The sequence below is a fragment of the Eretmochelys imbricata genome, chromosome 7 (assembly GCF_965152235.1).
Source record: "Eretmochelys imbricata isolate rEreImb1 chromosome 7, rEreImb1.hap1, whole genome shotgun sequence".
NCBI classification, from domain to species: domain Eukaryota; kingdom Metazoa; phylum Chordata; order Testudines; family Cheloniidae; genus Eretmochelys; species Eretmochelys imbricata.
This window is the reverse complement of record NC_135578.1, coordinates 29,785,432-29,798,628: the sequence shown is the minus strand read 5'-3', so window position 1 is coordinate 29,798,628 and position 13,197 is coordinate 29,785,432. Positions and strand designations below refer to the sequence as shown.

General features: G+C 48.6%; 1 protein-coding gene across 4 annotated transcripts in view; it reads left to right on the top strand.

The window, feature by feature from the left end:
* Positions 1–1,370: 1,370 nt before the first annotated feature.
* The window catches only part of PACS1 (phosphofurin acidic cluster sorting protein 1), a 104,102-nt gene continuing 92,275 nt past the window's right edge, over positions 1,371–13,197 (top strand). For 3 of the 4 annotated variants that reach the window (XM_077821073.1, XM_077821072.1, XM_077821071.1), the window contains exon 1: positions 1,497–1,630. In XM_077821073.1, coding sequence (XP_077677199.1) covers positions 1,575–1,630 — 56 coding nt within the window. In that variant the 5' untranslated portion in view covers positions 1,497–1,574. Of the gene's footprint in view, positions 1,631–13,197 lie in introns of all 4 variants that reach the window. The other variant, XM_077821070.1, reaches the window with a different exon arrangement.

The following is a 13,197-nucleotide window of genomic DNA, read 5'->3' as shown; positions in this document are numbered from 1 at the left end:
GGGCAGAAGGGGTTAGTGGGAGGGCTGGGTTGGTGGGGAGCCAGTGGGATGCGTGGGCAGTGGGATGCGTGGGCAGAGGATTAGAGGGGGTGGGGGTGGGCAGACGGGGTTAGTGGGAGGGAGGGCTGGGTTGGTGGGGAGGGGGAGGCAGTGGGATGGGTGGGCAGAGGGGGTTAGTGGCAGGGGGGGCTGGGTTGGTGGGAAGGGGGGAGGCAGTGGGATGGGTGGGCAGAGGGGGTTAGTGGGAGGGGGGCTGGGGGCTGGGTTGGTGGGGAGGGGGAGGAATGGGCTGGGTTGGTGGGAAGGGGGGAGGCAGTGGGATGAGTGGGCAGAGGGGGTTAGTGGGAGGGGGGCTGGGGGCTGGGTTGGTGGGAAGGGGGGAGGCAGTGGGATGGGTGGGCAGAGGGGGTTAGTGGGAGGGGGGCTGGGGGCTGGGTTGGTGGGGAGGGGGAGGCAGTGGGATGGGTGGGCAGAGGGGGTTAGTGGCAGGGAGGGCTGGGGGCTGGGTTGGTGGGAAGGGGGGAGGCAGTGGGATGGGTGGGCAGAGGGGGTTAGTGGGAGGGGGGCTGGGTTGGTGGGGAGGGGGAGGAATGGGATGGGTCGGCAGAGGGGGTGAGTGGGAGGGAGGACTGGGGGCTGGGTTGGTGGGAAGGGGGGAGGCAGTGGGATGAGTGGGCGGAGGGGGTGCTGGGGGCTGGGTTGGTGGGGAGGGGGAGGAATGGGCTGGGTTGGTGGGAAGGGGGGAGGCAGTGGGGTGGGTGGGCAGAGGGGGTTAGTGGGAGGGAGGGCTGGGGGCTGGGTTGGTGGGGAGGGGGAGGCAGTGGGGTGTGTGGGCAGAGGGGGTTAGTGGGAGGGAGGGCTGGGGGCTGGGTTGGTGGGGAGGGGGAGGCAGTGGGATGGGTGGGCAGAGGGGGTTAGTGGGAGGGGGGGCTGGGTTGGTGGGGAGGGGGAGGCAGTGGGATGGGTGGGCAGAGGGGGTTAGTGGGAGGGGGGGCTGGGTTGGTGGGGAGGAGGCTGAAGGGTTTAGGGTGGGGGTGGGAAGGGGGCTGGCTGGGACAGGCGGGTGGGGTGGGGTGGGGGGCAGCGCGCAGGAGTTGGAGGCGCGCTCCCCGAAGCGGGTCCTCGCAGGGCTCAGCGCCCCCCCCCCCCATATTCTGTTTCTTGCCCCTCCGCATGGGCACGAGCCTGGCGCTCCTGCGGGGTGGAACCGTGGGGAGGCGCGAGTCCCCCTGTGACCAATCAGGTCGGCGAGCCCTCCCCCGTGCCCCGCCTCCTGCCCTCGGGAGCGAGCGGGAGCGAACGGCGACGGGCGGGAGCGCGCCCAGGGCAACAGGCAGGGCCGGGCAGCGGTGCGGGTCCGGCTCGGCTTCATGGCGGAGCGCGGGGGTCTCGGGGGCGGGGGGCAGCGCGCCCCCGCCCCGCAGCCCGCGGCGGCCGCGCTCCCCCAGCAATCTCCCTCGGGGCAGCCCCCGGCCCAGCCCCCGGGCGCTGCGCCCCTGCCCCCCAAGCCGGGCTCCGGGCCCCTCACCCCCGGCGGGGCGGCCCCGGGCGGGGCGGCGGGGCGCCCGGTGCAGATGAACCTGTACGCGACCTGGGAGGTGGATCGGAGCTCGCCCAGCTGCGTGCCCAGGTGAGAGGCTGGTGGGGCGCGGACCGGACCCTTCCCCCTCCCCGGAGAGACCCGGCTGGACCGGACCCCTAGCCCCGCCCCCCGTGCTGGGTGACCTGGCTGGACCAGGCCCCCTGCCCATGGAGAGTCTCACCTTCACTTACCCCTGGTCCCTTCTCCTGCTTTGTCTCCCCAACATCTCCCCCCAGAGCCCGCCTTGCCCTGCTGCTCCTTCCTAGGGAGTCTCCTCTCTCTCTCTGCCCTGCTGTTCCCTTGTTTCCTCCCTGCCACCACCCTGCTCTTCCATGGAGAGGCCTCAGGGGACCCTGCTCCTGGACCCAGCTCCCTGCTTAGCCTAGCAGTGGCCAGCCCCTTGGGATAACCTCCGGGCCCTCCTATCCCAGAAGTGGGCTCTGTAGGATACCAGGGCCCCACTGCTGTGGCGGCCCACCTGAACCGCGGTACCTGCTTGGGAACATATGTCTGCTCCTGAGCCCAGAGGGAGCAGCATGGGGCACCCACTCCCTGCTCAGTGTCCATCCATCCCCAGGGGAACCATCCCTCTGGAAGCTAGGTGAAACCCAATTCTGTTTCTTCCCCCAAGTATCCAGGAGAGAGATCAACTTCCTCTGCCCCACACGTCCCTCAACTTCCCCATCTTGTGCGTGCAACATGCCCACAGCCACCTCAGGGGAAAGCACCCTTCTCTCTCTCTCTCTCTCTGTCTCTCTCAGGTGTGTGCTCAAGGGCCCACTGTGTTCCCTTTCTCCTTGTGCCTGAACCAGGGACACACCACCTTTCTAAAAATGCTAGTTGTTGTGAAAGCCCAATTGATGGTGTTGGGCTGGTGGGTGGGGGCTGCTGCCTGGTTGTGCCTGGTTAGGGAGAGGCATGTGGCTAGTGGGAAATAATCAGCCCTCACAGTTCATTGATTGTTTATTTTTAGCGCCGTTCCTCCGATTCTGCCAGAGTCCAGGTGACTCGTTGTCATTCTGCTCCCGTGCTGCTGCTGTGGCAGAGATTGTAATTGCTGTGCTTATCTGTTGTTTGGGATATTTTTCTGCTACCTCCAACACATCCGGCTGTTGCTGTATTGTGGCGATTTGTGGTCACCAAGGCGACTTCCCACATGCTAAAGGGCACCCCAATCTCAAACACGGTGGCGGCACAACACACTTACTTGCACATTTCTCAGCGCACAGAGCATTGGCCTCAGGCTTGCCTCCCACCCCACTGGAGAGTTTAAAAACCAGCCAACTGTTCTTGTTGATTTCTTGGACGTTTGGATGAGAATTCAGGTTTTTTTCCACCCAGTGCATTTAGGATCTGCTCTATATTCAAATGCATTCAACACCCCTTTAAGAACAATGCGTGTAGCCCACAGAACCAAACCTGCACCGAGGTCCACCTCCAGTAAGCAATCCTGCTTCTCCAGAGAACTCTTAGCGGTGGATCCTCCAGGTTTCCCTGTCTAAATAGGTAACTGGTGTACATTTTTTTTCACAGTTTGCTCAAGACACTAAATCCCTTGTATTTTATTGTCCTGTCAAACTATGCAGCTAGTGATGAGTGAGGCTCACTGTAGAGGGGACAGGCTGCCTCAGGTAGCTTGTGGTCTGCCTTGGATGGGGTATATAATGTTTGTAATTTCACTCCTGTCTTCCATGTCTCTCTTATGGGGGTCCATTTCTGAGGAAGTGGCAGGTTTAATGTGCTGTGTATGCAGACCTTGGTTGTTCTAGGAGAAAGCTACTTCTAAAACAAATGGAGTGAAAGTTTTGCGTGTGTGATTATACCAAGCTAAATTATGCTCACTTGAGAGGATGGTCTCATAATTCAGTCCTGGGCAAGTGCCTTAGGAGATGTGAGTTCAGTTCCTGGCTCTGCCACAGATTTCCTGTGTGTCCTTGGGCAAGTCCCTTCATCTTTCTGGGCCTCAGTTTCCTATTCATGACATAGGGAATTAAACCTCCCAGCCCACAAGGCTTTGAGGACAAATTCAGTAATATTTGAGGCACTTGGATGTGATGGTCAGGAGGGCCTTATAAAAATACTAACAAAATTAGTACTAAGAAAAGGATTACTTGTGGCACTTAGAGACTAACCAATTTAACCAGTTTATTGAGCATAAGCTTTCGTATAGCTCACGAAAGCTTATGCTCAAATAAACTGGTTAGTCTCTAAGGTGCCACAAGTACTCCTTTTCTTTTTGCGAATACAGACTAACATGGCTGTCACTCTGAAAGTTAGTACTATAAGACTGAGCTGAATCTATGCAGTATTGTGCTATGTTGGTTCTCAGGATACTAGAGAGACATGGTGAGTGAGGTAATCTCTTTTATTGGACCAACTTCTGTTGCAGGGGAGAGAGACAAGCTTTTGAGCTACACAGAGATCTTCAGGACAGAAGAGCTGTATGTGTCTAGAAAGCTTGTTCCTCTCACCCACAGAAGTTAGTCCAATAAAAGAGATTACCTCACCCACCTTGTCTCTCTAAACTGAATCGTGACCTTTCCATAAGAGGTAATAAGGTGCATTTGGTTTTTAAAACCTAACTACTGTTCTTTGTGCTTTATAACTAGACACCTCTAGGCCATTAAGGTCCATATTTCAGCGCTATTTGAGTACTGGCTCAGTATCTCAGTATATTTCCCCTTGGGCTACTTTGCCCTCCCTGAGGCATTTCTGGGCCTGCCACACATGGCAAACTTTTCTTGTCTGCATTCTCCTCTCCCCTCCTGTGAGCTTTTGCTATAAAACTGTGCTGTGCACACAGTTTCTGCTGGTCAAAGAGTTACGTTGATTACCTGGGAGAAAAGGACCATTCCAGATGAATGTGCCCTCTTTGTAAAGGCTGCCGTTTGTCTCTCTTTCAGCACTTAGCTCATTGTGCATGTCCTAGTCAAAGTCACTGACATTTTCAGGAAGAGCTCTGAAACCCTCCTAGGAAAGGTTTCAGAGTAGCAGCCGTGTTAGTCTGTATTGGCAAACAGAAATGCATCCGATGAAGTGAGCTGTAGCTCACGAAAGCTTATGCTCAAATACAGTCTCTAAGGTGCCACATTTTCCTCCTAGGAAAGGTGCCCTGATTGCCAATTATCAGCTCCTGTAGCATTTTGTCATGTGGTTGCTTCTCTTTCAGATGGACTGCTAAGGTCAGGCTTGTGCTACACATGCCTCACCTCCCAGCCTGTCAGGCTGGTAGTTAAATTGTTTCATCATCCATCCAAAAAGAAAGCAGATTTAGGGCCTGATGTTTTTTCCCCAGAGGTCGTGAGCAGCTCCTGCTCCCATTCACTTCAGCTGGAGCTTGGGAAACTTGCCACTTGTCTGAAAAGCAGACTCTTAGCGTAGGCCTTCCCAGTACCCACAGATTGCTGATGTTTTGGTCCTAGTCAGCTTTAAAGGAGAATGTAGAGCCATGTTCTGCACCAGGGTTCTGTACTGCATTTCAGCATGCTGCTTTGGCTGCCCAGGACCACCCCTTTGTTGGGATCTTGGCTCTTTGTGGCTGAACATTCAGTGCTAGTTCAAGTGGCTTCACAAGATGGAAGCCTCCTTTCTCATTTTAGTGGACAGCGGGTGGGGAGGGGGCAGGGGGAGCAGAGAGCCTGCTGTAATCCCCCCCGTCACTAGCCGGATTCCTAGATTATAAAGCCAGAAAGGACCCTTGTGATCATCTGCTCTGACCTACTGTCTATTGCAGGCCATATGACTTCCCTGGATAAGGAACCTTAAGTCAGTGAGGATATCACAAGGATTAATTTAGCTTCTCATGTACAAAGCAAATTGAAAACCTACAGCCTGAACAGGGACTCTGAGGCACTACTGACTGAGCTAGTCAAGCTTCTAGGGGCCCAGGAGTCAAAGGACCATGGAGCCTGGTTTCTTTCTCCCCTAGAGGGAGTCCATCTGAGCTAGGTTTGAGGCATGTTGGTTGTGGGTACTGCATGCTCACGGCCTTGTAGCTAAACTGGGGGCTTGTTCTCCAGGGCTATTTCTTGTGGTCATTACTCCAGAAATACTTTTACATTGATCCACCATTCCTAGATAAAATCTCAGCCCGAATTTTGACAGGACCTCCTTTTTTGCCCCATAGACTCGGGGTGATTTGTGCACTACATTTTTATGGCCTCGCCATTTACCGTACATCACCGTAGCTGGCATGGCTCTGGTGGAGAGGCTGGCTCCTGTGTCTCTCACATAAAACTCTGAGCCGCTTGGGTTTGTTTGTCTCTTGTATCTTGCCCATCTGCTAATCCCTGGTGTTTTGGTAGATGTAACTGGCATGCAGAGAGTTCCTGAGGAAATGCAGCAGGCCAGGCCTCCTCTTGTTGGCGGCGGCTGCTGCTGTTAGAGTCCTATGACAGTTTTGAAACACAGTTGTACCAGAGACTGGTTTGTTATACCTGCCGTGCAGCGCTCCATTGCCCTCGGGGGGCGGGGGGGGAATATAAATTCAAGAAATGTGTTTTCCCCATTATCCTCAATTATTGAGGTGAAGGGCAAAGTGAGAAAATGTGCCTGCATTGGCAAGCGTCCATGGTGATTTGTCATGGTTGCATTAAGAAATAAACGCAGGCAGGGATTTATCAACCTTGGTGGTTTTGTTCTCCCTTCCTTCCCTAATCTTGTAACAAGAAAGCCCTCCATGGTTTTGTAACCTGTTTCTGTGTCTTGGCGGTAACTTGTTTCATGTTTCCTACCTTCCAGAGGTGGCATGATGAGAGGGGTCTTCTGCTGTCTGTGAGTTTGGTTCCTGAGCAACTTAACCATGTTTGTGACGTGCTTCATGTATTTGCCACAGTTTATGGATGGAGGAATTGGAGTCCTATAGAAATCAAATGAATTTCTAGCAGAGCTAGAAATGGAACCAGGATCTCCAAATTCTAAGGTCCCTGCTCTAACCCTTCCTCCCAGAGCTGCAAATAGAACCTAGGAGTCCTGGCTGGCTCCTGCTAGAGCACGTTCGTATTGCACAGTGTCTGCCAGCCAGGGAGGGTATGGAGGTATACAAGATCATCTTTAATTTACATGTGCCCTTGCCTTAGAGCCTTAATTATCATTTTTAAACAGCAACATGACTGATCAGATTTCAGACTGGGAACAAAATCTGAAAATAGCTATGAAAAATGCAGACCCCTGCAAATGTGTGGGAAAAGCAGGAATTGTCAAGGCTTGAGTTTAGTGTGCAAGCAGCACGTTCTGGGATTAATTGGTAGAACACCAATGGACTAAGAAGCAGAGGAAAGGAGGCCAGGATTTCCAGAGTCTTAATCCTGCCCTGCCACTAACTATCACCTGGGGCAAGTCACTTTGTCTCTCTTTCTCTGGCTCTGAAGGGGGGCTACTTGCCTATTTACCAGAGATTGTGAGGAGTAATGTTTATGCAGAGCTGTGGAAGTATCCATGCTGAAGGATGCCATGAAAGTCTTAGCCTCCTGTGGTGATAAGATGCTCAGAATTTGAGCATGCAAAACCTGAGCTGAATCCTTGTATATTTCGTTGCCCTGCTACTTCATAAGACAGGAACAGATGAGAAACACACCCACACACCAGCTGTAAATTAGAGAATAAAATCGTGCTGTTCTAGGGCGCGCGTGTGTACATGCACACCTGTAAATTAAATCTTGCTGTTCTCGGACAAAACTCTTTTTTAAAAACTCCATGGAACTTAGATAACAAGCGAACTCAACCTCAGACCCCAGGTATCATTAGTCAGCAAACCTGAACAAGCTTTGGTTTCAAAGAAAATACAAATTTCTCAAGGAACTTGGACACTTCAAACAATTGGGAGAGGAGATCTTTGTGTTTACAAAGAACTCAAAATGCTCCTTTCTGTCTGAAAATGTTGTGCCTTTGGTAGATAAGTGACACTTAAAAGGCCTATAACTGAAGGAAGGTAACCAAGTATATTTTTCTTTGTGCAATGTACAGTGAGTTGTGTATATTCAATTTCATTATTTCCCTGCCTACTTGATTGGCTAGTCAGTTTCTTCTTTCCTAAAAACATCAATAAGGGGGGAGAGAGAAATCATTGTAGATTTTTAATTGCCTTTAAGATCCTGCCCTTGAAGGGTAGGGAATGGGGGGGAAAAACAGGTTGTGTCCCTTTAAATTAGGCCCAAATGTAAATTTTATTTTAAGATTGAAAACAGCCCCTTTTAATAATTAAGACATTTGTTTACAATGTAAGACTCTAAGATTGTGTTCCTTAAGATCTCAAGTCATTGGCAACAAATATATTGATTTCAATGTTTACACAAGTTTTTTAAACAAATATTTGATCTTGTATTTAACATCTGAAATGTTGCAGAGAGCTGCTTTTCTTGCATTGTTTTATAGGCTAGTGAAGCTAGTATCCACTGGGAAATTTAGAAGCCTGAGTGTGAGTATTAGTATATTTAAAAAAAATATTTCAGTGGTAAAGCACTTACTGGGATTTAATGAAGCATTGTGAAAGTGTGAAGCTAACTTTGATGGCTTCTAGATTAATTGTAGCCATTCAGAAAAGGATCCCTAGGTGTTCTGGTGAAAGGCTCAATAAAAACCTCCTTCTGTGCAGGGGAAATCAAACCAGCTGACAAGATCTTAGGGTGTGTAAAAAGAGAATGTCAGAGCCCTGAGAGAGGTCTAGCTCACAGGGATGAGTAAGAGAAAACATGTGTAAAATGAGTGTGTAAAATGAGTGGTGTTGAAAAGTTCAATTACATGCTCCTAATTGACTCTTTCCAATACAAAAAAACCCCACTGACCTAAATGAAAAGGTGGCAAATTAAAGCCGATAAGAGTAATAACTTTTAGTGCAGTGCATAATTAACCTGTGGAACACGTTGTCACAAGATATTGAGACCAAGATCTTAGGAAGGTTTGAGATGCTTATTTGAATAACACCCGAAGCTATGTTAGAGAGGTTAAAAACATCTAAGGTGCATGTTGAGTATAAGCCAATCTCTCTCACTGATCTGGGTTTAGGAAGAAACATAGGGCTGTTACTGATGACTATAGGGGTTTCTTGCATCTTTCTCTGAAACATCTGGTACTGGCCACAGTTGGAAACTGGAGACCGGAAGCTGGAGTAGATGGACTATTAGTCTGATCCAGTGTGGCAACTCATTTGTTCTGAAAAAAGACCTTGAAATGTGCTGATGGGGCCTGAGAGATGCATAGCAAAATGTGTGAAACACACTAATTTGGTTGCTGCATCAATGCTTAAAAGGACTGTTTTTCCTTTGGTGGATTAGTCCCGTGTGTGCTAAAAAAGTAACCAGTGTGCTTTTGAAACTGAATATTAAACTGCCATCCAAATATGTTCTTATTACAGTAAACATTTCACGCCTCTCGGGCAGTACCTCCTCTGACTTCCGTTGCTTGCTTTTTAACATAGCTATAATGGTTCTGGCGATTTAGGTGACACCTCTCAATTAAAGGAGCAGCAGAGTGGATGCTTTTCTTGAGCTGCTTAAGTCTGTCAAGAAATGGTGCAGAAATGACACTTTGTGTTTAAAAACATGCAGCCTATGGAATTTATGAGCAAGGTCATTTCAAGGGAAAAGCTGACAGCGTGGAGATCTCTGGTGTTGATGTGGGGAATATTTCCATTTAGTTTCACTTTGGCCTGATCAGCACATCTCTCCTCTCACTGTTACAAGGGGAAATGACAAACAAAGTTCCATCAGTTGTTATAAAATCACTGTTGTCAAATAGTTCAAATTTTGAAATTTGAAATGTTTGAAAATAAGTGGCCTGCAAATATAAGGCAACCTGGGTTAGTGCCTTATTAATAATGTATTTAAAAAGCCATCCCTTTCAGTGTTTTTTTTTTTTTTTTTTTTCTCTACTTGCCTTTCCCTAACTAATATCAGGCATGTCAAGTCTGCACTAACTGGGGTTTTCTGGAGGACACTTGGGAGGTGTGATGTGTGAATTGTAAGGTTTCTCAGGTGTCAGATCTGTAACCAAGACCCCTCTTTTCCCAAGCGTTCGCTAGATGTCTGTTATAGGCCCAAACACAAACAACGGTTTCAATACTCTGAATAAAAGTTATTCCTAATTATCTATGATATCCTAGTTTTATCTAGTCTTTTGTCCTGGGAGTCTCTATGGAAGACTTGAATTTTTAATGGGTATGGAACAGTTTTGAGCTCTTTCTACATTATAAAGAAGACCAACTCCCTTTCATTTCACCTCTTGTACAATTTAGGGACATAAATTAATGCTGAAACTACAGCACTGTGTGTAGGGGGCAGACTGATTTTGTTTGAAGAGAAGTTTTGTTTCTATATTTCATATACCGTCTGGCTTTGCTGGGATAGGCTAAGCCTCAGTGCATGTTCATAACTAGCCCAAGTTGTTTTTCTACATGGTGATATAGAGTGTGAGGTGAGGGGGAATCATTCTCCGAAGCCATGAAGTGCTTCAATGCATCATAGTTATCCAGGGGGTCCTGGCCCTTAAGCTATTTCTATCCTTCATCAGACCATTTGTCAGCACAGTTACCTGATTTTTAGCTGCAGACACCACAGTGGCCCACCCAGAAATGTGCCCCTTGTGTCATGTTAGGTGCCAGAATGAGCATCCCATTTATATGAACGGGATTAGCTCACCCCTCTTTGAGAGCTGTTAAAAACTCTAATGTTCAGGTTCTAGTCAGAAGTCTTTTAATAAGAAGGGCTCAGAAAATGAACCCATCTCAGCCTGAATTTGAATCTGTCATGGGGTGTGGATAGGAACGTCAGGTGGGCTAGGAGGTTAACCCCTGGGGTAGGCAATGGATGGGGGGAGAAGGTAGAGCAATGGTCTCTTGTGGGACAAGCTGAAGACACACCACCTTCCTTCTCTGCCTATGTTCCCTTCGCAGTCTTGCATTGCCCTTCTTGTAACCAAACAACCTGCTTAATTAATTCATTTGAGGCAATGGCTTTTCTGATAAGATCCCCTGTCTTCAAAGGGAACGAGTAATGCTAGACGGCCACCACACCCGCTTCCTATTGACACGGTTTGATTTAACCCAGGGTGTTTGAAGGTAAACTCTGGCACAGATCAGCCTGATCTTGTTAATGCAATATATTTTGTTAATTATTTTCATCGCATGGAGGAACTGTCAGCACTGTACTTGCAAGCTAAACAGTGAAGGGGGATCTGTGTGGGGGGAAAATAGGGGCTGCAGGGAGTAGAGTGGGTGGCTTAGTAGCTGGTCCTCCTCCAAAGTCAGTATTGAACCCAGTACCCTGGCAGTCAGTGTTTGAGGGGGCACCCTGTGTTCCCCCCCACCCAAAAAGTTGGGGGGGGAGAAGAGATCCCATTTTCAAAGGGTGGTACATTAACTCCATTATCCTGAGCAAGTATGTCCTTGCTTTTTGCCATTGGATACAGTCTTTTTGTACTTAACTGTTAATCAGATAACTTTTCCATGACCAAGGTAGCTGCTTTGCTGTGATGGTAGGAGGTGATTCTCTCCCCCCTCCCCCCCCCCCCCCAATTTTCTAAAAACCGTTCAGGAGGCACCAGTTTGTAAACATTATCATTTTTACTGAGTGTTTTTGTCTGTCCATAAACTACCATCAATATGTTACAGACATCAGTAACCGTGTAGAGTCTTAAAGAGCACTGGAGGATGTTCTGATTGGAAGCATGATGAGCTCATGGAAATGATTTTCTATTAATATAAATAAATGGAGGTGCACACAACGGCGTATGCTAGTCCTTATTCAAAGCACAGCACAAGGTAGGCCAAAAAATCCAAAGGCTTACTTTGGCTAGCCAGTGAGTTAAAGAATGACCTGGTCAGAACTCATTAGCCTTGTCACAAAGCTAAATAATGATTTGCACACAGAGATTAGCAAAGGAGAACTGGTGGGATCTCAGCTTAAAGATCCAAGGCCAAGGCCAGGCCCCAGAAATGGGGCTGTCAGGAATCCCTCTTGGATAGAAGATGCAGAATGAAATCAGATGGGTGTGAATCAGTTACTGAATTTCTGATTGGGACTGGTGATGAGTGAGCTGCCATTCCCTTCCCTCCACCCCCAAGTTTGTTCGTGTGATCTTATTGTTAATGCAGTACATGGAAAAGGACGGGAGGCCTTGCATTGCTTTTTATGATGGTGAACTGACACCTGTAGGACAATCAGAAATAATGCTCTGCCTGTCTTAGTTTTCCATAGTGCCACACTTTCTGTAGTGCTGGATCATCTATATGCATTGTGACGGTCTTGGTTAGCATCACACAGAAGTCTGTGGCACAGTCAGGAGTAGAATGCAGCTGTCCTGGGTTCCAGTCTAGTGCCTTCATCACAAGAGAACACCATTGCTCTAATACTAATCTTCACTTCCTACGGCCCCCTTCCTTATTTCCTATTCATCCTGTGCCCTGAATGAAGTAAAGGTCCTGCAGAACAAATAGTATGTGAATGTCATTAAAGACTACCTTGCATACATGCAAAGGGGGCTTATGAAGGTTGCTCATACAACCTTAATTCTGTCATTTCCTAACTTTTGAGTCCATGATTTTGCAGCTTCAGTGTTCTTTCCGTGTAGTTTTTTTGTAAGAAATTTCCTAGATTTAAAAAAAACTAAACCCATCCTAAAGAGCTATATTGGCCCCTGCCTGGGTCAGCAGCAGGGTTTGAACCCAGGACCTGTAGCTTCACAGCATGGACCTCTACCACTTGGGCAAAAGGACTGATTGCTAGCAGTAGTAGGGTGTAATCCTCTGTGGATCCATCATTGTCTGTAACAGACCTTGTCAGCAGGAGTCAGGAATCCTAGGTTTTAATTTTCTGGCTCTGAAGGGGAGTGTGGTGTGATGACAGCACAGTCAGACAGAATGTATGTGTCAGGTCTGAAAGGCAGTATGCCTGTGGATGAGAGGTGGGTTCGCTCTAATAGCGGCAGGATTCTGTTCCCAGTTTTGCCTGAAATGACCTTGTGTGCGACCTCTCAGCTCCCCCATAGGTAACAGGATGAACGGTAGCTGCTTTGCTCGCTAGTAAGAGCTGTGATGTGCAGATAACTATTATCAGCAAGTGGAGCAGCTGAGATTAGAACTCATGGCTTCCTGTTGGCTCCCACTCCAGCACTTCTTCCCACTGACCATAGGGATATTGGCTGCTTTGTTCCATGGGAGCTCAGCATGGGGCCAGGAGCGTGCTCCTGGGAAGATGAAAAGTTCAGAGACTTTTAGCATCAAGCTTCTAGCAAGCTGTATGGAGCATGTGCAAAAGGTGATTTTCCTTCAGCTGCTTGTTAGGCTGCCAGATCTGGGTAGATTTTCATGAGGCAGCAAAGGACCCCTATGAGCACAGCACTGTCCCCCTGTGAGATTGCAAGTTCCTGCTTGAAACCCTGGCAGTGCTATAGCTCTTTAAAGGAGTGATGGTGGAAGGAAGTTTAATCTTGGCAAAACTAACAGTTATTCCCTAACCTCATTTGTGCTCAGACTTACCTCCAAAACTCAGCTTGTGGCAGAGAACAAGTATGGAAAGCTTCACTGGTGAAAGTTTTGGTAAAGTTATAAGCAACAGAAAACAAGAGCTTAAATGGAAAGTGACACTAAATATCAGTGTCAGTACCAGCTGTGCCTGTTATGT